Source organism: Diadema antillarum, unplaced genomic scaffold (assembly GCF_040938485.1).
Source record: "Diadema antillarum isolate AM-2024a unplaced genomic scaffold, OU_Dant_1.0 seq00000989_RagTag, whole genome shotgun sequence".
Classification (NCBI taxonomy): domain Eukaryota; kingdom Metazoa; phylum Echinodermata; class Echinoidea; order Diadematoida; family Diadematidae; genus Diadema; species Diadema antillarum.
This window is the reverse complement of record NW_027271829.1, coordinates 686,482-707,091: the sequence shown is the minus strand read 5'-3', so window position 1 is coordinate 707,091 and position 20,610 is coordinate 686,482. Positions and strand designations below refer to the sequence as shown.

The 20,610-nt window shown below is 39.0% G+C and overlaps 2 protein-coding genes across 2 annotated transcripts in view; both read right to left on the bottom strand.

The window, feature by feature from the left end:
* The window catches only part of LOC139742250 (bifunctional 3'-5' exonuclease/ATP-dependent helicase WRN-like), a 30,583-nt gene extending 29,617 nt beyond the window's left edge, over window positions 1–966 (bottom strand). Inside the window, exon 1 of the mRNA XM_071652829.1 lies at window positions 406–966. Coding sequence (XP_071508930.1) covers window positions 406–876 — 471 coding nt within the window. The 5' untranslated portion in view covers window positions 877–966. The remainder of the gene's footprint in view (window positions 1–405) is intronic.
* Window positions 967–9,680: 8,714 nt separating this feature from the next.
* LOC139742240 (phenazine biosynthesis-like domain-containing protein) overlaps window positions 9,681–20,610 on the bottom strand; it is a 54,335-nt gene continuing 43,405 nt past the window's right edge. The window contains exon 9 of the mRNA XM_071652819.1: window positions 9,681–9,825. Within this exon, the coding sequence (XP_071508920.1) occupies window positions 9,713–9,825 (113 nt within the window). The 3' untranslated portion in view covers window positions 9,681–9,712. The remainder of the gene's footprint in view (window positions 9,826–20,610) is intronic.

Genomic DNA, 20,610 nt, shown 5'->3' with positions numbered 1-20,610 from the left:
CAATGACAGACATTTTATGAGTCAATAGACTAATTAAACAAAAACTTACCCGTTTGTTAGCCACATGGCTCTCCTAATTTTGTCATGATTACCGAGACGGAGAAAATGAGTAAGATATAATCTTCCTAGCTCAATGGGAAGAATAGAATGCACAGCATTGATGCAAACTGATTATAGGATTTATCACGAAAGACGATGTTCACAAGAATTTGGACTAAAAAGTTTCCTTTCATCTCTTTTCTTGTGTTTTTATTTACAATTTACTTTGACTATTGATAGTGGAATTACATGGACATTTTATTTTTTATTTTTAATTTTTAAAACCAATAAACACTTTATTCCCGGATAATAACATACCTATTAAATATTCAGAACATAAAAGAATTAATTGGGATTAAATCTTACTTCTAGCATGCTTGGGTCCATATCTTCTTCATCTTCAAACTCATCAAACATGTCTTCTGAGGTGTCATGTCTTGGCAAGTTCTTGGCACCCTCTTCATTCACATCTCTCCCACCCATCGCATCTGTTCTTGTCCTTGAATCCTCCTCCTCTTCCCTCTCTTCTCCACCATCATCTGGAGATTTATCCACTATCTCCTCATCAATTTCATCTTCGTTCATGTCCAGAGACTCAATGGCTTCCAGGCTTTGGTTGTGAGCGTGCCGTTCATTTTCGTTCAGGAGTGCTTGTAGGTTCCTGATGGCAGTCAGCGCAGCTTTGGCCAGCTCAGACCCTTTGCCGAGACAATCAGCAGAAATTCCCAAAACATTACTCTGGTAGTCCACAGTCTCTAGTGTTGTGTGTGTGAGTCGTTGTAAAGACGACAACTGGTTGACAAGCCCGCCTGCAGCCATTTTCACATCTTGAGTCATCCTTATATCAGTTCATGGCACGCTGCATGGACGCCCAGAGCCAACACAGGGATTGCACGTTAGAATGACACTATTCTGTTGTAGATTGACGAGGAGCTGTGTAGGCAGAAAGTGAGAGCATTAAAGATTTGACAATATTCTGAGGTATAGGAACTGCTTTCCCAAGTTTTGACTGGCTGCTCCACAACAATTTTATAAATTCCAGTATAACTGAAGTGAAGATCACCAAAAATTTCAAATCTAAACATTGCTTTTAAAATGAATAGCATAGACAGAACAAATTACTGGTCTGGGACTTTAATAGGAGGGAGGGCATAAATTCAACATGGACAGCTACAAACTATAAATGAGCTGAATGAATTTAAGTGAACATTCCATGATCCAGATCTCGACGTACCATTTTCAGGGGCATTAATATTTAGACTATCCATGCCACCAACGAGACAGGTGGATAAACCCCACACCCCGGAGGTAACCCAGAAGGGTAATGCTGTATATGCAACATATTTAGTGAGTCGATACTAATTTTTCATGAATTGGGACTTACCAACGATTTCACGAGTGGTTAAATTTGTGATTTTGGAGTCCAATAAGAGGGAAAAATGTATGACTGCACGACACATTCATAATCGGGATCGGAGTCAATATTTTTGCGTGTCTTTATATTTGCAAATAGCACCTGACATGTAAAATTTGCAAAAATAAAAACCCTGCAAAATATTCAGTGCATACAGTACTCTAAAGATGGTAAAGTCAGTGAACCCAAGCTCTGCTATTTGAAAATGAAATCAATTAAACTGTTCAAAATTCAGTCACTATAATACACTAATCCATAACTTGGCACTACTGTACACATCACATTACTCATTCAAAATTGGGTAAATCCCCTGTTCTATACTTGAACACTGACCTGTCAATACCCATTTTTTGGCTTACAGTTAGTTATTTCGAAGGTTGGTCAATCCAAAAATGAAATTATGTTATTCATCAGGTTTACTTTTCCTAAAGTTCATAATTCCAAATATGAAATATGGTTTGTACAGGGTTCGAAGCAAAGGTTTGTCAATCTGAACACAAATTAAGAAATAATCATCATACCTTCTGAAAAAAGAATATTGTACATATTTCATTTTCAGAATATTCACCTCATTTTGTTTTCAGATTAACGAACCTTCGAAATAATGAAACTTATTTAATTTTTGGATTAGAAAACCTTCAGAATAATGAACCCTCTAAATGTTAACGCCACAATCAAATGTTCTGATTAACGAATCTCTTAATGAATTAGTGCATTCAGGTTTCTATAGAGAGTTTGTGTCTTTCAGGACAACAAACCTTTGGAAAAATGAACCTTAGCAAGGCTCAACATTAGTGGCAGCCTGGGGCTGCTAAAATTGGTGTTGGGCCACCAAATTTAGGTCTATCTTTTGCCTTGAAGGCCTGATCGGGCAAACTAAAATTCAAAATGGATTTCTACTTTTGCTTTTATTTCAGGCCACTAAAAAACCTGCATCAAGTTTTGACCTCCCGTGCCAAAATTTGACTGCATGCAAAAGCGGAGGTCTTTTATGTACAAGTGTCACCACGTGGTCAAATTTTGGATGCCGTTAGGCGTTATGGTCAAATTATGGGTAGCTAGTTACTTTAATACATATCTACCATTATCTTTTTCCAGCCACCAAAACTTCAAATTCAAACTGTTTCAGTGGCCAGAACAGACCACTGGACAAAAAAGGTATTATAGGTAGTGTTGAGACTATCTAACCCCGGGGCATATGTGTTGAGGTCGGTCGCTGGTGCGGTCATGTTGAGCCCTGCTTAAATATAACATGTTAACATTGTTAGAAACTCTTCTCCTATTTCAATTTTGTTTTTTAGATTAAAACCTTGAATAACCTGACAAACATCACCTCTTCCTTTTTTTCTTTAACCCAAAAAGTCCCAAGTCAACTCAACTTAGTCTCAAGTTAAGTGTGTGCAACAGAGTAGGGAGATTCTGTATTTAACCAGCACTTTTAAGGAAATTACAGTTTTTATCCTGAAAAAAAAAATAAACATATCATGTTTGGTATCGTTAATATATGTGACCCTGCACCTCAAAACAAACAAAAAGTCGCCAGACATGAATTTTTAGTTAAGACCACATTCTGAAAGCGCAGACTTTTAAGGCAGCCGATCGTCCTCCCTAATGGTACATAAACTCCGAACGACCGAAGTTTGTGCATGCAATTGCGCAATGCCAGACTTGGTGCTATATCCATAAACGTGTGGGACAATGCTGCCACTGAGACACGTGTGTGTGTGTGCATGTGTATGTACGCATCATACACAAACATTGTCACTGCGAACTGCGGTAATTGGAGGAGAGAGGCCAGAAGACGAGTGTGTGTGTGTGTGCGTGAGTGTGTGTACGCATTGTACACAAATATTGTCATCGTGAGCTGCGGTGATTGGAGGAGAGAGGCCACAAGACGCGTGGCTCTTTTGGCCTCTCTCTTCATGCGCATGCGCACTGAGAGTGTGCGTTCATTCGGAAGCTCTCGTGGCTCGCTCGGACAGCCATTTTGGGTTAGGAGATTAGCACAGAGAGCTCTCTTGTAGCCTAGCGTGTTGTTTGCTGACCCATTGAGCCAACGCTATTCTCATTCAGGGTCACTACATTTGATACAGAATGGGGGAGGCAGCGTGTTGCGTTCGTCTCCGTGCCGCACAAACCACTTGCCACGATTGAGTGCCTTTAAGCTTTAAAATGATGTATAACTCAAATCAAATGGACCCTCCTAACCTATCTAAATATTGGAAAGAAAGCACAAACTCAGGAAAAGTGTGAACTGAGAAAAGAGGCTCTGAAGTGCAGTGTCTATTCAAGCGCTTAATCTTTACCAAACCGTGCTGGCTGTGCCATGAATGGGACAAACAACAGGAAGTAAACCACCAGAGTAACAACAATGAAGGGATTATCTGATTAAACTGAAATTAAGCATGCCTCATTAACACATTCTGTCCATAATTAATGCCAACTTTCAAAGCAGTAGCACTATCCTTTCAAAAGTTATTAGAGTTGAAAGTGAAGAGTGTGGACAAGGTTTTTTAGAAATGAAAAAGGGATTCTAAAGACACACCTATGTAAATCACACTATTCTACCAAAAATGTTCGAGATAAACTGCTAAAAAAACACATGTTCCTGCCCGTTTTATGATACCAAATTTTAGCATTTTATAATGTAAAAGAAGACCCGTTCTTTCAGAAAATATGAAAAAGTCAAGATCGGCTCGGTTGACCCATTTCACCTATTTTCAGTCCTCACGCAAAATCAGTGTGTGCGACTTTATGTTCGTTTTGAGGTGCACGGTCACATATACGTTCGACATCTGATTCTGTCTGAACAGTCATATTCATCCATACACGGACTGGCTAACCTATAAAGTGACAATTGTAACTCAGACAGTCGACATACCGTAGTTATGGGTAAACTCGTCCTAGCGGATAAAGTCGGCTGTCAGCGCGCACAGTACAAGTAGTTGTACTGTGCGCGCTGGATGCCGACTTTACCCGCTAGACCGAGTTTACCCATAACTATGGTATATAGACAGCACAATATCCAGTGTGTTAAGACTAGGCTTGATTGGCACTGGGAAGACCTTAACGATTCCTGTCCCCCAAAATATTCCCAATAATCAACAGACGTGTGATGAGCAGTACAGCAGTAAAATTTTAGATCATAACAATTGACAAACACTAAAACAGCCTGTCTGCCTTCGCTTGCCTTCTTTCGAACTGGACAAGAAAACCATCCCATCCACCAATACGTCGTGGGCTGATGATAGAGATTAATCACAAGAGGATAGACCTGGAAGCTCGACTGCTGCTACACTACACAGCAATCTTCCAGTATCTTCGGCAAAGGTACTAAAAAAGGTGAAGCAAAATTAAAGTCGTTCGTTTCAGTGTTGCGCAAAAATTCCCATACATGAAAATATATAGAATGGGACTGAGACTTCATTTACCTTGCAGCAAACCGAAAATTAAGATGAGGTAAACTGATAAAATATAGTTTCATTACATAGAAAAAGTGAGTAAGGTTCTACACTACTTACCACGTACACAGGAATGTCTTCTTGAATCGGATTAAATTCTGACACATTAGGAAATCAAAGCTGACTCGTCGACTTCTCTCCTTCGCGCGAAAAGTCAAACGGAGATCCTCGATCGCGATTGCCGCCGGTAGTCGGTCGGTCGCGCGCGGTCTCAGATCCACCGAGTTCGTTCCTCGCTGGTAAGTTGTGCATGCAGTAGATCTAGACTCTAGTGATACACAGCTTCATGGCATGGTGCGCTGAGCTGCAGAGCAGCCTGCCTGCATGCAATCACACGCAGAACCAGCTGCGGTTTGATCAAGAACAGACATGTCCGCTGCAAATAAAATCTTCTATTGATAGACCCCAAGTGCACAGAACACACATTTGAATTTGTCAACTAATATGCTATTTTTTACGCATTTTGGAAATATCGTTTTGAGGAATCACAAATACATGTATATAATATTGGTATATAATGTACTGTAGATACAAAGTTTCATCTGTTCGTGATCTTTTTTTTTTCTCCATTTGTGTTCTCAGATGCCCTGTACTTGGGCTTGTTTTTGCACTATTCTTTGTATGAACTGATCTTGTATCTATATCCCAGACAGTAAATTGTTCTTATCGAGAGCATATTATAAATATGCAAACTGTTTCATGAATTTTGTAATTAATCTGCTTGTTCTATATACTCCTTGCAACCATATAAAATCTCTGAATTATATATTTCAACTACTAGTAGAGGAGAGAGTTGATCGTATCACCGGACATTTTTGTAAGTCGCTCTGAATTCTGTCCTCTGAAGATGAAATTTTGGCCAAAAATAATACTTCACATTCACAAAGTCTTGAAAATATTGAATTTTGAAACATGTCATCATGTAAATTATTCACTTCAATTTTTGAAAATAGACTTCAAATTTACCCCTCTACAATATATATAAATATAAATAAATATACATATATATATATATATATATATATATATATATATATATATATACATATATATACATATATCTTTTTGCATGGTGTAAAATCGCATTATAATTCCAAACACGATTTTCGTGATGGAATATTGACGACTTTCACATCTTTTCCATGAACCATAATCACAATTCATACCCACATATTTAGTCTTCAAGTTTTCGGCCATAAAGGCCTTCATCAGGATCTAAACAATTACACAAGTATCTCTCTGCGTCGCGAATCGTATTAATAGATCCTGATAAAGGCCTATACAGCCGAGAGCTTGAGAACTACGTTGGCAAATTAAGGAAAGAGAAAGCAGAAGCTATGTCTGGACCAGTGGAATACTACTATCTTATGCATATATATATATATATATATGTTTATTCATTTATTTATTACACAAATATTGACAACTGTTGAGGGACCTGGTTAAAACTGCTTGCCCAGGGGGATTTCTCAGCAGTGCTATGCCCCAAGATGAAGTTGAGGAGCATATAGAGCTGTTGAGAAATCACCAAGGGCAAATAGTTTTAAACATGACTGGAAAGAAAGCAGCTAATATTTGTTTTAAATGCCACACTATACCCACTTCATTTTAAGTTATTTATGCTAAATTGAGGCGTTGAAATGAAGTTGTCATGCTACCAGTCAGAGAAAACAGAATTACATAAAGTAGCCTTTCACAATATACGCAAGCACAGATAAATCACACAATTCACAATGAGTAATAATGCACAGCTGATGCAGATGACATGCTGGGCAGCATAGCAAAAACTATTTTCTGCACCTTGGACCAATCAGAATTGAGGATTCATCAAATAAGATTATATATATATATACATATATATATATATATATATAGCAGTGGTGTAATTATATATTTATAATTATATATATATATATATATATATATATATATATACAGCGTGTATATATATACATAAACATACACACATATCAATATATAAATAAATAAATATATACATATATATTTATACATATATATATATATATACATATATATATATATATATATATATATATATACATATATATATTCACTCACACACATTTGTACATGTATATACAAATAATGAATTTATAATTTTCCTTAGACTATATAAGCACATTTCCCATTTTGCTGCTTCAAGAGACAGTGAAAAGTGGATTCTCCTTGAGATGGCAAGAGGGAGAATTCTTGACCCGATCATTTGTCATGCAAACTTGTCAACCTCTACAATTACACGGTCTGCCAAAAACTCCTGTTGCTGATTATAGACTCAAAGTTTTATCAAATTTGGCAATAGTCTCACTTATTTCCCTAGGGTGACTGTGTGAGTCCATCACTGATCAAGCAACTTTCAGCAGAATGTTGTCAGTTCCAGGAACCTTGCTCTCTGGTCTTTTTTACACTACAAACGCTAATTTGAAACACACTTTTAGTGTACTTACTATATCTCACACACACACACACACACATTCATAATACACACTTTTACTCTGTGCATTGTTGAATGGAATGATACACCTGATTTGTATCCTTAAACAATACTGAAACCCATCACAAGGATGTACAGTAGACTCCCATTACTGTATAACAAAGTCCTCGGGACTGGCAGTTTTCTTTTGTTATATCTAAATTTTGTTATAACCGAACAAATAAACAATAAAAGAGTAGATAAGGCAGCGGCCTGAATTTTTACTTCATCATAACCAGAATTTTGTTAAGACGGGAGTGCACTGTAGTACAGTTGTATAATGTGTATTTTTGTGTTGATAATTTGTTGGTTTTGGTGATTTCACACACTCATTACAGCTGAGTGAATCACTCAAACATCTACCTCATAAAGAGGATACAGCTATATTGCGCAGAGCTGTTAACCATCGATGTTGTCTTTCTCAATTCATTTAGGTCTTTTAACCCGTTGAGGACGGTTTGATTTTGCTACAACACACTATTTCCCATAGACACCTGCCCGAGTATACTCGGGACTCGTCCTCAACGGGTTAAGGATTTAACATCCTAGAATCCCTCACTTTTAAGTACACCCACTGTATGCTGAAACCTGCTCAGCTATACATATACTATGGGAAAGCGTGAAAAAAGTGTTCGCTATTCATCACATTCTCTTTTTTCCACATTGAGAAAGGAGACTATGGACATAAATTAATACCTGAATGGGAAGAAGAAACATCTTTATTTCTTCATAGTACATTGTGAAGTGATTCACAATTGTTACAGGCAAAGTATCTCACATTCTTGACACAGATTCAAGACTAGAATCACAAACAGGTCAAAACTACATGATTGATATTTATGACAACACGCTTTGATGCACATATTGATGGATTGATGGATGCTATTCCTGGTTTTCGAATGTACCCCAGTGGGCAGCACACAAATCTTGCCATCCATGATTCCCCACACTACCACAGGCTTGACTGGAGACTGTCACTACACATGGCACCCCACTGGGGGTAAAAAAAAAAAAAAAAAATCACTGTTTTATGGCTAAAATCCTCTTGTATCCCCCCCCCTAAAAAAAAAAGAGAGAAATCATGCTTATGTCTTCCAATTATTAGCTCGATACACCAACTGATACATACCACAGACACACATGTTGATCAAAGATGCATGAAGGGAAAACATTCGAGCACTAACAAAATCTTTTATCATTGTAAGAAGCTTTGTTCCTTATTTAGCAGAGTTTGAGTAATGTACCTACAGTAAAGTAGACTTTTACATCAAGCTGATTCTCAACAATGCATTTCAATACACAGAAATTTGGCAGTGGCTCCAGCACCCATCAGGGCAGAGGCATATACATTTCAAAGCTTTAAGTATATCAGTATACTTCGTTGCAACAAAGATGGCATTTTGAATTTCAAGCACATTTGAAGGTCAGTACCTACAAGACACCAAAGATTATGTAAAACTACATCTTCAACAGAGTAAACTAAGTGAGGAAAAATCTGTATGATTATTTCAGTCATAAAAGAGAATAAAAATCAGTCCTCGGCATGTTAAAGAGCATATAAATCCACACATCAAACACAATAAACCAAGTGCACTCTGGGGTTTTATTTTTTGTTCCAATCTTGTTAATGACTGCTCTCCATTGGTAACCAAAAGGATCAACAGAATTAGCCTAATTGTCCCAACAATTTGGCAATTGCAATTGGTTATGATGAAAAAAAAGATTATCTTCCTTATGCATGTAAATAGCGATATCAATGTAATCACAAGATGAAATGAAGTAAGCAATTTTAACAATGAGTAGAAAACAAATAACCCCTTCCACAATGTAACAATCATATCTTTGGGGAAAACAATTGATTGTCATCAAAACCATAGAACTACAGTAAAATTGCTATAAGTAATCCCATTTAAAATGCTTCTGGCAAAAACTGGCACTACTTTGCATGGTGAGTCTATAGATGAAGAAAGATTTGATGAGTCATGAAATGACAGCAGCATATTTCAGTTGTAAAGTTTCACATGTCCAACCCCACACTGGTTGACCTTACAGAAGACAGGAAACTCCCAAGGCTACACTCAACAAAATTTCAGACTGCCACTTTACCAATAAAACACTGTAACTGTAACATCAAATATTTTCACACAGCCTGAGAAATTTAGCTCACATACATGCACTGGGAAATATTTCTTTGGTGTCTGTTTTTGTGTGTGTAAGAAAAAGAATTGTAAGATCATACTATTTTTTCCCTTTCCACAGAAATAATTGTCTTCCTCAACTGTTACTCAGGCTTTCCACATTTCCTCCTCAGATGTTAATCTTGCCCTCCAATACGATGCTTGCCTGCCCAGCTAGCTCCACTCTGCCGCCCCCTTGGAGCCTGACCCTGACATCGCCACCTCGTTTGGAGCATTGATGGGCTGCAAATGAACGATGGAAATCAAGCAAGATTAGGTTGATTTTGCTCTGCTCAAATGCATCCATACAATCACAAAAGAAATACAAAGCAGGATAAAAACAAAAAGCAGGAACAATCCAAACCAACACATGGCACATGTAGCACCATGAATAAGTACAGCATACACCACAATCAATTGAAATACTTCTGTTGGATTGGGCTCCAAGACTTTCTCCCATAAAGAATTTGTTTCTATGAGTTGTCTTTCTTATGGATAGCAAGCAGGACCTAGTGTGAAGTATGTGATGCTTGAATCAAAATAAAAGGGTTATAGAAACTGTCCTACCAAATGAAAGGGACTACAAAGTAGCTGGGAATAAAAGGGTTATAGAAAATGTCCTGCCAAATGAAAGGGTCTACACTGAGCTGGGAATAAAAGGTTATTGAAACTGCCCTGCCAAATGAAAGGGTCTACACTGAGCTGGGAATAAAAGGGTTAAAGAAATTGCCCTACTAAATGAAAGGGTCTACACTGAGCTGGGAATAAAAGGGTTAAAGAAACTGTCTTGCCAGATGAAAGGGTCTACACTGAGCTGGGAATAAAAGGGTTAAAGAAACTGTCCTGCCAAATGAAAGGGTCTACAATGAGCTGGGAATAAAAGGGTTATAGAAATTGCCCTACTAAATGAAAGGGTCTACAATGAGCTGAGAATTACAGGGTTATAGAAACTGTCCTGCCAAATGAAAGGGTCTTCACTAAACTGGGAATAAAATGGTTATAGAAAATGTCTTGCCAGATGAAAGGGTGTAATAATAATAATAAATAATACAGGACATTTATATTGCGCAGCTACTATAATGATATACTCTACTGCGCCTAGTGTACAGAGTAGCTACACTGCGCATGTGTACAGAGTAGCTGGGAATGAAAGGTTTATAAAACTGTCCTGCCAAATGAAAGGGTCTACAAAGTAGCTGGAAATAAAAGGGTTATAAAACTGTCCTGCCAAATGAAAGGGTCTACACTAAGCTGGGAATAAAAGGGTTATAGAAACTGTCCTGCCAAATGAAAGGGTCTACAATGAGCTGGGAATAAAAGGGTTATAGAAACTGTCCTGCCAAATGAAAGGGTCTACAATGAGCTGGGAATAAAAGGGTTATAGAAATTGCCCTACTAAATGAAAGGGTCTACAATGAGCTGAGAATTACAGGGTTATAGAAACTGTCCTGCCAAATGAAAGGGTCTTCACTAAACTGGGAATAAAATGGTTACAGAAAATGTCTTGCCAGATGAAAGGGTGTAATAATAATAATAAATAATACAGGACATTTATATTGCGCAGCTACTATAATGATATACTCTACTGCGCCTAGTGTACAGAGTAGCTACACTGCGCATGTGTACAGAGTAGCTGGGAATGAAAGGTTTATAAAACTGTCCTGCCAAATGAAAGGGTCTACAAAGTAGCTGGAAATAAAAGGGTTATAAAACTGTCCTGCCAAATGAAAGGGTCTACACTAAGCTGGGAATAAAAGGGTTATAGAAACTGTCCTGCCAAATGAAAGGGTCTACAATGAGCTGGGAATAAAAGGGTTATAGAAACTGTCCTGCCAAATGAAAGGGTCTACAATGAGCTGGGAATAAAAGGGTTATAGAAACTGTCCTGCAAAATGAAAGGGTTTACCAAGTAGCTGGGAATAAAAGCGTTACAGAAACTGTCCTGCCAAATGAAAGGGTCTACACTGAGCTGGGAATAAAAGGGTTATAGAAACTGTCCTGCCAAATGAAAGGGTCTTCACTAAACTGGGAATAAAAGGGTTATAGAAATTGTCCTGCCAAATGAAAGGGTCTACACTAAGCTGGGAATAAAAGGGTTATAGAAAATGTCCTGCAAAATGAAATGGTTTACCAAGTAGCTGGGAATAAAAAGGTTATTGAAACTGTCCTGCCAAATGAAAGGGTCTTCACTAAACTGGGAATAAAAGGGTTATAGAAACTGTCCTACCAAATGAAAGGGACTACAAAGTAGCTGGGAATAAAAGGGTTATAGAAAATGTCCTGCCAAATGAAAGGGTCTACACTGAGCTGGGAATAAAAGGGTTATAGAAACTGTCCTACCAAGTGAAAGGGTCTACACTGAGCTGGGAATAAAAGGTTATTGAAACTGTCCTGCCAAATGAAAGGGTCTACACTGAGCTGGGAATAAAAGAGTTAAAGAAATTGCCCTACTAAATGAAAGGGTCTACACTGAGCTGGGAATAAAAGGGTTAAAGAAACTGTCTTGCCAGATGAAAGGGTGTAATAATGATAATAAATAATACAGGACATTTATATTGCGCAGCTACCATAATGATATACTCTACTGCACCTAGTGTACAGAGTAGCTACATTGCGCATGTGTACAGAGTAGCTGGGAATGAAAGGGTTATAAAACTGTCCTGCCAAATGAAAGGGTCTACAAAGTAGCTGGGAATAAAAGGGTTATAAAACTGCCCTGCCAAATGAAAGGGTCTACACTAAGCTGGGAATAAAAGGGTCATAGAAACTGTCCTGCCAAATGAAAGGGTCTACAATGAGCTGGGAATAAAAGGGTTATAGAAAATGTCCTGCCAAATGAAAGGGTCTTCACTAAACTGGGAATAAAATGGTTATAGAAAATGTCTTGCCAGATGAAAGGGTGTAATAATGATAATAAATAATACAGGACATTTATATTGCGCAGCTACTATAATGATATACTCTACTGCGCCTAGTGTACAGAGTAGCTACACTGCGCATGTGTGGAGAGTAGCTGGGAATGAAAGGGTTATAAAACTGTCCTGCCAAATGAAAGGGTCTACAAAGTAGCTGGGAATAAAAGGGTTATAAAACTGTCCTGCCAAATGAAAGGGTCTAAACTAAGCTGGGAATAAAAGGGTCATAGAAACTGTCCTGCCAAATGAAAGGGTCTACAATGAGCTGGGAATAAAAGGGTTATAGAAACTGTCCTGCCAAATGAAAGGGTTTACCAAGTAGCTGGGAATAAAAGGGTTATTGAAACTGTCCTGCCAAATGATAGGGTCTACACTGAGCTGGGAATAAAAGGGTTATAGAAAATGTCTTGCCAGATGAAAGGGTGTAATAATAATAATAAATAATACAGGACATTTATATTGCGCAGCTACTATAATGATATACTCTACTGCGCCTAGTGTACAGAGTAGCTACACTGCGCATGTGTACAGAGTAGCTGGGAATGAAAGGTTTATAAAACTGTCCTGCCAAATGAAAGGGTCTACAAAGTAGCTGGAAATAAAAGGGTTATAAAACTGTCCTGCCAAATGAAAGGGTCTACACTAAGCTGGGAATAAAAGGGTTATAGAAACTGTCCTGCCAAATGAAAGCGTCTACAATGAGCTGGGAATAAAAGGGTTATAGAAACTGTCCTGCCAAATGAAAGGGTCTACAATGAGCTGAGAATAAAAGGGTTATAGAAACTGTCCTGCAAAATGAAAGGGTTTACCAAGTAGCTGGGAATAAAAGCGTTATAGAAACTGTCCTGCCAAATGAAAGGGTCTACACTGAGCTGGGAATAAAAAGGTTATAGAAACTGTCCTGCCAAATGAAAGGGTCTTCACTAAACTGGGAATAAAAGGGTTATAGAAATTGTCCTGCCAAATGAAAGGGTCTACACTAAGCTGGGAATAAAAGGGTTATAGAAAATGTCCTGCAAAATGAAAGGGTTTACCAAGTAGCTGGGAATAAAAAGGTTATTGAAACTGTCCTGCCAAATGAAAGGGTCTTCACTAAACTGGGAATAAAAGGGTTATAGAAACTGTCCTACCAAATGAAAGGGACTACAAAGTAGCTGGGAATAAAAGGGTTATAGAAAATGTCCTGCCAAATGAAAGGGTCTACACTGAGCTGGGAATAAAAGGGTTATAGAAACTGTCCTACCAAGTGAAAGGGTCTACACTGAGCTGGGAATAAAAGGTTATTGAAACTGTCCTGCCAAATGAAAGGGTCTACACTGAGCTGGGAATAAAAGGGTTAAAGAAATTGCCCTACTAAATGAAAGGGTCTACACTGAGCTGGGAATAAAAGGGTTAAAGAAACTGTCTTGCCAGATGAAAGGGTGTAATAATAATAATAAATAATACAGGACATTTATATTGCGCAGCTACCATAATGATATACTCTACTGCACCTAGTGTACAGAGTAGCTACATTGCGCATGTGTACAGAGTAGCTGGGAATGAAAGGGTTATAAAACTGTCCTGCCAAATGAAAGGGTCTACAAAGTAGCTGGGAATAAAAGGGTTATAAAACTGCCCTGCCAAATGAAAGGGTCTACACTAAGCTGGGAATAAAAGGGTCATAGAAACTGTCCTGCCAAATGAAAGGGTCTACAATGAGCTGGGAATAAAAGGGTTATAGAAACTGTCCTGCCAAATGAAAGGGTCTTCACTAAACTGGGAATAAAATGGTTATAGAAAATGTCTTGCCAGATGAAAGGGTGTAATAATGATAATAAATAATACAGGACATTTATATTGCGCAGCTACTATAATGATATACTCTACTGCGCCTATTGTACAGAGTAGCTACACTGCGCATGTGTAGAGAGTAGCTGGGAATGAAAGGGTTATAAAACTGTCCTGCCAAATGAAAGGGTCTACAAAGTAGCTGGGAATAAAAGGGTTATAAAACTGTCCTGCCAAATGAAAGGGTCTAAACTAAGCTGGGAATAAAAGGGTCATAGAAACTGTCCTGCCAAATGAAAGCGTCTACAATGAGCTGGGAATAAAAGGGTTATAGAAACTGTCCTGCCAAATGAAAGGGTTTACCAAGTAGCTGGGAATAAAAGGGTTATTGAAACTGTCCTGCCAAATGATAGGGTCTACACTGAGCTGGGAATAAAAGGGTTATAGAAACTGTCCTACCAAGTGAAAGGGTCTACACTAAACTGGGAATAAAAGGGTTATAGAAATTGTCCTGCCAAATGAAAGGGTCTACACTAAGCTGGGAATAAAAGGGTCATAGAAACTGTCCTGCCAAATGAAAGGGTCTACACTAAGCTGGGAATAAAAGGGTTATAGAAACTGTCCTGCAAAATGAAAGGGTTTACCAAGTAGCTGGGAATAAAAGGGTTATTGAAACTGTCCTGCCAAATGAAAGGGTCTACACTGAGCTGGGAATAAAAGGGTTATAGAAACTGTCCTGCCAAATGAAAGGGTCTTCACTAAACTGGGAATAAAAGGGTTATAGAAACTGTCCTACCAAATGAAAGGGACTACAAAGTAGCTGGGAATAAAAGGGTTATAGAAAATGTCCTGCCAAATGAAAGGGTCTACACTGAGCTGGGAATAAAAGGGATATAGAAACTGTCCTACCAAGTGAAAGGGTCTATACTGAGCTTGGAATAAAAGGTTATTGAAACTGTCCTGCCAAATGAAAGGGTCTACACTGAGCTGGGAATAAAAGGGTTAAAGAAATTGCCCTACTAAATGAAAGGGTCTACACTGAGCTGGGAATAAAAGGGTTAAAGAAACTGTCTTGCCAGATGAAAGGTTGTAATAATAATAATAAATAATACAGGACATTTATATTGCGCAGCTACTATAATGATATACTCTACTGCACCTAGTGTACAGAGTAGCTACACTGCGCATGTGTACAGAGTAGCTGGGAATAAAAGGGTTATAGAAACTGTCCTGCCAAATGAAAGGGTCTACACTGAGCTGGGAATAAAAGGGTTATAGAAACTGTCCTGCAAAATGAAAGGGTTTACCAAGTAGCTGGGAATAAAAGGGTTATTGAAACTGTCCTGCCAAATGAAAGGGTCTTCACTAAACTGGGAATAAAAGGGTTATAGAAATTGTCCTGCCAAATGAAAGGGTCTACACTAAGCTGGGAATAAAAGGGTTATAGAAACTGTCCTGCAAAATGAAAGGGTTTACCAAGTAGCTGGGAATAAAAGGGATATTGAAACTGTCCTGCCAAATGAAAGGGTCTACACTGAGCTGGGAATAAAAGGGTTATAGAAACTGTCCTGCCAAATGAAAGGGTCTTCACTAAACTGGGAATAAAAGGGTTATAGAAACTGTCCTACCAAATGAAAGGGACTACAAAGTAGCTGGGAATAAAAGGGTTATAGAAAATGTCCTGCCAAATGAAAGGGTCTACACTGAGCTGGGAATAAAAGGGTTATAGAAACTGTCCTACCAAGTGAAAGGGTCTACACTGAACTGGGAATAAAAGGTTATTGAAACTGTCCTGCCAAATGTAAGGATCTACACTGAGCTGGGAATAAAAGGGTTAAAGAAATTGCCCTATTAAATGAAAGGGTCTACACTGAGCTGGGAATAAAAGGGTTAAAGAAACTGTCTTGCCAGATGAAAGGGTGTAATAATAATAATAAATAATACAGGACATTTATATTGCGCAGCTACTATAATGATATACTCTACTGCACCTAGTGTACAGAGTAGCTACACTGCGCATGTGTACAGAGTAGCTGGGAATGAAAGGGTTATAAAACTGTCCTGCCAAATGAAAGAGTCTACAAAGTAGCTGGGAATAAAAGGGTTATAAAACTGTCCTGCCAAATGAAAGGGTCTACACTAAGCTGGGAATAAAAGGGTTGTAGAAACTGTCCTGCCAAATGAAAGGGTCTACAATGAGCTGGGAATAAAAGGGTTATAGAAACTGTCCTGCCAAATGAAAGGGTCTTCACTAAACTGGGAATAAAAGGGTTATAGAAATTGTCCTGCCAAATGAAAGGGTCTACACTAAGCTGGGAATAAAAGGGTTATAGAAAATGTCCTGCAAAATGAAAGGGTTTACCAAGTAGCTGGGAATAAAAGGGTTATTGAAACTGTCCTGCCAAATGAAAGGGTCTTCACTAAACTGGGAATAAAAGGGTTATAGAAACTGTCCTACCAAATGAAAGGGACTACAAAGTAGCTGGGAATAAAAGGGTTATAGAAAATGTCCTGCCAAATGAAAGGGTCTACACTGAGCTGGGAATAAAAGGGTTATAGAAACTGTCCTACCAAGTGAAAGGGTCTTCACTAAACTGGGAATAAAAGGGTTATAGAAATTGTCCTGCCAAATGAAAGGGTCTACACTAAGCTGGGAATAAAAGGGTTATAGAAAATGTCCTGCCAAATGAAAGGGTCTACACTGAGCTGGGAATAAAAGGGTTATAGAAACTGTCCTACCAAGTGAAAGGGTCTACACTGAGCTGGGAATAAAAGGTTATTGAGACTGTCCTGCCAAATGAAAGGGTCTACACTGAGCTGGGAATAAAAGGGTTAAAGAAATTGCCCTACTAAATGAAAGGGTCTACACTGAGCTGGGAATAAAAGGGTTAAAGAAACTGTCTTGCCAGATGAAAGGGTGTAATAATAATAATAAATAATACAGGACATTTATATTGCGCAGCTACCATAATGATATACTCTACTGCACCTAGTGTACAGAGTAGCTACACTGCGCATGTGTACAGAGTAGCTGGGAATGAAAGGGTTATAAAACTGTCCTGCCAAATGAAAGGGTCTACAAAGTAGCTGGGAATAAAAGGGTTATAAAACTGCCCTGCCAAATGAAAGGGTCTACACTAAGCTGGGAATAAAAGGGTCATAGAAACTGTCCTGCCAAATGACAGGGTCTACAATGAGCTGGGAATAAAAGGGTTATAGAAACTGTCCTGCCAAATGAAAGGGTCTTCACTAAACTGGGAATAAAATGGTTATAGAAAATGTCTTGCCAGATGAAAGGGTGTAATAATGATAATAAATAATACAGGACATTTATATTGCGCAGCTACTATAATGATATACTCTACTGCGCCTAGTGTACAGAGTAGCTACACTGCGCATGTGTACAGAGTAGCTGGGAATGAAAGGGTTATAAAACTGTCCTGCCAAATGAAAGGGTCTACAAAGTAGCTGGGAATAAAAGGGTTATAAAACTGTCCCGCCAAATGAAAGGGTCTACACTAAGCTGGGAATAAAAGGGTCATAGAAACTGTCCTGCCAAATGAAAGGGTCTACAATGAGCTGGGAATAAAAGGGTTATAGAAACTGTCCTGCCAAATGAAAGGGTCTTCACTAAAATGGGAATAAAATGGTTATAGAAAATGTCTTGCCAGATGAAAGGGTGTAATAATGATAATAAATAATACAGGACATTTATATTGCGCAGCTACTATAATGATATACTCTACTGCGCCTAGTGTACAGAGTAGCTACACTGCGCATGTGTACAGAGTAGCTGGGAATGAAAGGGTTTTAAAACTGTCCTGCCAAATGAAAGGGTCTACAAAGTAACTGGGAATAAAAGGGTTATAAAACTGTCCTGCCAAATGAAAGGGTCTACACTAAGCTGGGAATAAAAGGGTCATAGAAACTGTCCTGCCAAATGAAAGGGTCTACAATGAGCTGGGAATAAAAGGGTTATAGAAACTGTCCTGCCAAATGAAAGGGTTTACCAAGTAGCTGGGAATAAAAGGGTTATTGAAACTGTCCTGCCAAATGAAAGGGTCTACACTGAGCTGGGAATAAAAGGGTTATAGAAACTGTCCTGCCAAATGAAAGGGTCTTCACTAAACTGGGAATAAAAGGGTTATAGAAATTGTCCTGCCAAATGAAAGGGTCTATACTAAGCTGGGAATAAAAGGGTTATAGAAACTGTCCTGCAAAATGAAAGGGTTTACCAAGTAGCTGGGAATAAAAGGGTTATTGAAACTGTCCTGCCAAATGAAAGGGTCTACACTGAGCTGGGAATAAAAGGGTTATAGAAACTGTCCTGCCAAATGAAAGGGTCTTCACTAAACTGGGAATAAAAGGGTTATAGAAACTGTCCTACCGAATGAAAGGGACTACAAAGTAGCTGGGAATAAAAGGGTTATAGAAAATGTCCTGCCAAATGAAAGGGTCTACACTGAGCTGGGAATAAAAGGGTTATAGAAACTGTCCTACCAAGTGAAAGGGTCTATACTGAGCTGGGAATAAAAGGTTATTGAAACTGTCCTGCCAAATGAAAGGGTCTACACTGAGCTGGGAATAAAAGGGTTAAAGAAATTGCCCTACTAAATGAAAGGGTCTACACTGAGCTGGGAATAAAAAGGTTAAAGAAACTGTCTTGCCAGATGAAAGGGTGTAATAATAATAATAAATAATACAGGACATTTATATTGCGCAGCTACTATAATGATATACTCTACTGCACCTAGTGTACAGAGTAGCTACACTGCGCATGTGTACAGAGTAGCTGGGAATAAAAGGGTTATAGAAACTGTCCTGCCAAATGAAAGGGTCTACACTGAGCTGGGAATAAAAGGGTTATAGAAACTGTCCTGCAAAATGAAAGGGTTTACCAAGTAGCTGGGAATAAAAGGGTTATTGAAACTGTCCTGCCAAATGAAAGGGTCTTCACTAAACTGGGAATAAAAGGGTTATAGAAATTGTCCTGCCAAATGAAAGGGTCTACACTAAGCTGGGAATAAAAGGGTGAAACTGTCCTGCAAAATGAAAGGGTTTACCAAGTAGCTGGGAATAAAAGGGATATTGAAACTGTCCTGCCAAATGAAAGGGTCTACACTGAGCTGGGAATAAAAGGGTTATAGAAACTGTCCTGGCAAATGAAAGGGTCTTCACTAAACTGGGAATAAAAGGGTTATAGAAACTGTCCTACCAAACAAGAGACCCGCGGGTCTAGCGCTCACCTGAGTATCGCAAGTTCACCTTTCACGCAGTCACTAATCTAAATTATTCACAGCTCTACCAAAATTTGACGAGGCATTCTCAAGTGGAAGATGAAAATGTACAATAAGGGCCCAATTTTTTCAAGATTCCTTAATTTGGGGGAATTGGGGCCCCCTGGGGCCCTCTGGGTGGGGCATGGTGCCCAGTTTGATAAATTGAGATCCTGACCACCTAGGGATGCTACCTGCCAAGTTTGACAAAAATCCATCATGAGGTTTTCAGGAAGAAGATGAAAATGTACAATTCAGGCCTCCATTTGGACCCTTCCAACCACCCCCCCCCCCCCCACCCCCAAGAGGGGCACCCCTGGATCTCCTATGAACAAACTTGAAACTACAGTCATTACTGTACTCACTCATAGTATTATCTCAGCTCTATAACTTCTGATTCTAGAGAAGATTTTTAAAGATTCCTTCATTTGGGGGGTTTGGGCCCCCTGGGGGCCCCCTGGGCGGGGCATGGTGCCCATTTTAACAAATTGAGATCCTAACCCCCTAGGGATGCTACCTGCCAAGTTTGGTGAAAATGGGTCATGGGGTTCTCAAGAAGAAGATAAAAATGTACAATTTAGGCCCCATTAGGACCCCTCCTCACCCCCACCCCCCCCCCCTGGGTCCAAAGGGGGGCACCCCTGATTCTGCCATGAACAAACTTGAAACTACAGTCATCAATGTGCTAACTCATAGTATTAACCTAGCTCTATCACTTCTGGTTCTAGAGAAGAAGATTTTTGCGGATTCCTTAATTTTGGGGGGTTTGGGCCCCCTCGGGGCCCCCTGGGTGGGGCATGGTGCCCATTTTAACAAATGGAGTTCCTAACCCCCTAGGGATGCTACCTGCCAAGTTTGGTGAAAATGGGTCATGGAGTTCTCAAGAAGAAGATGAAAATGTACAATTTAGGCCCCATTAGAACCCTTCCCCACCCCCCTCCCCTGGGTCCCAAGGGGGGCACCCCTGATTCTGCCATGAACAAACTTGAAACTACAGTCATCAATGTACTAACTCATATTATTAACTTAGCTCTATCACTTCTGGTTCTAGAGAAGAAGATTTTTAC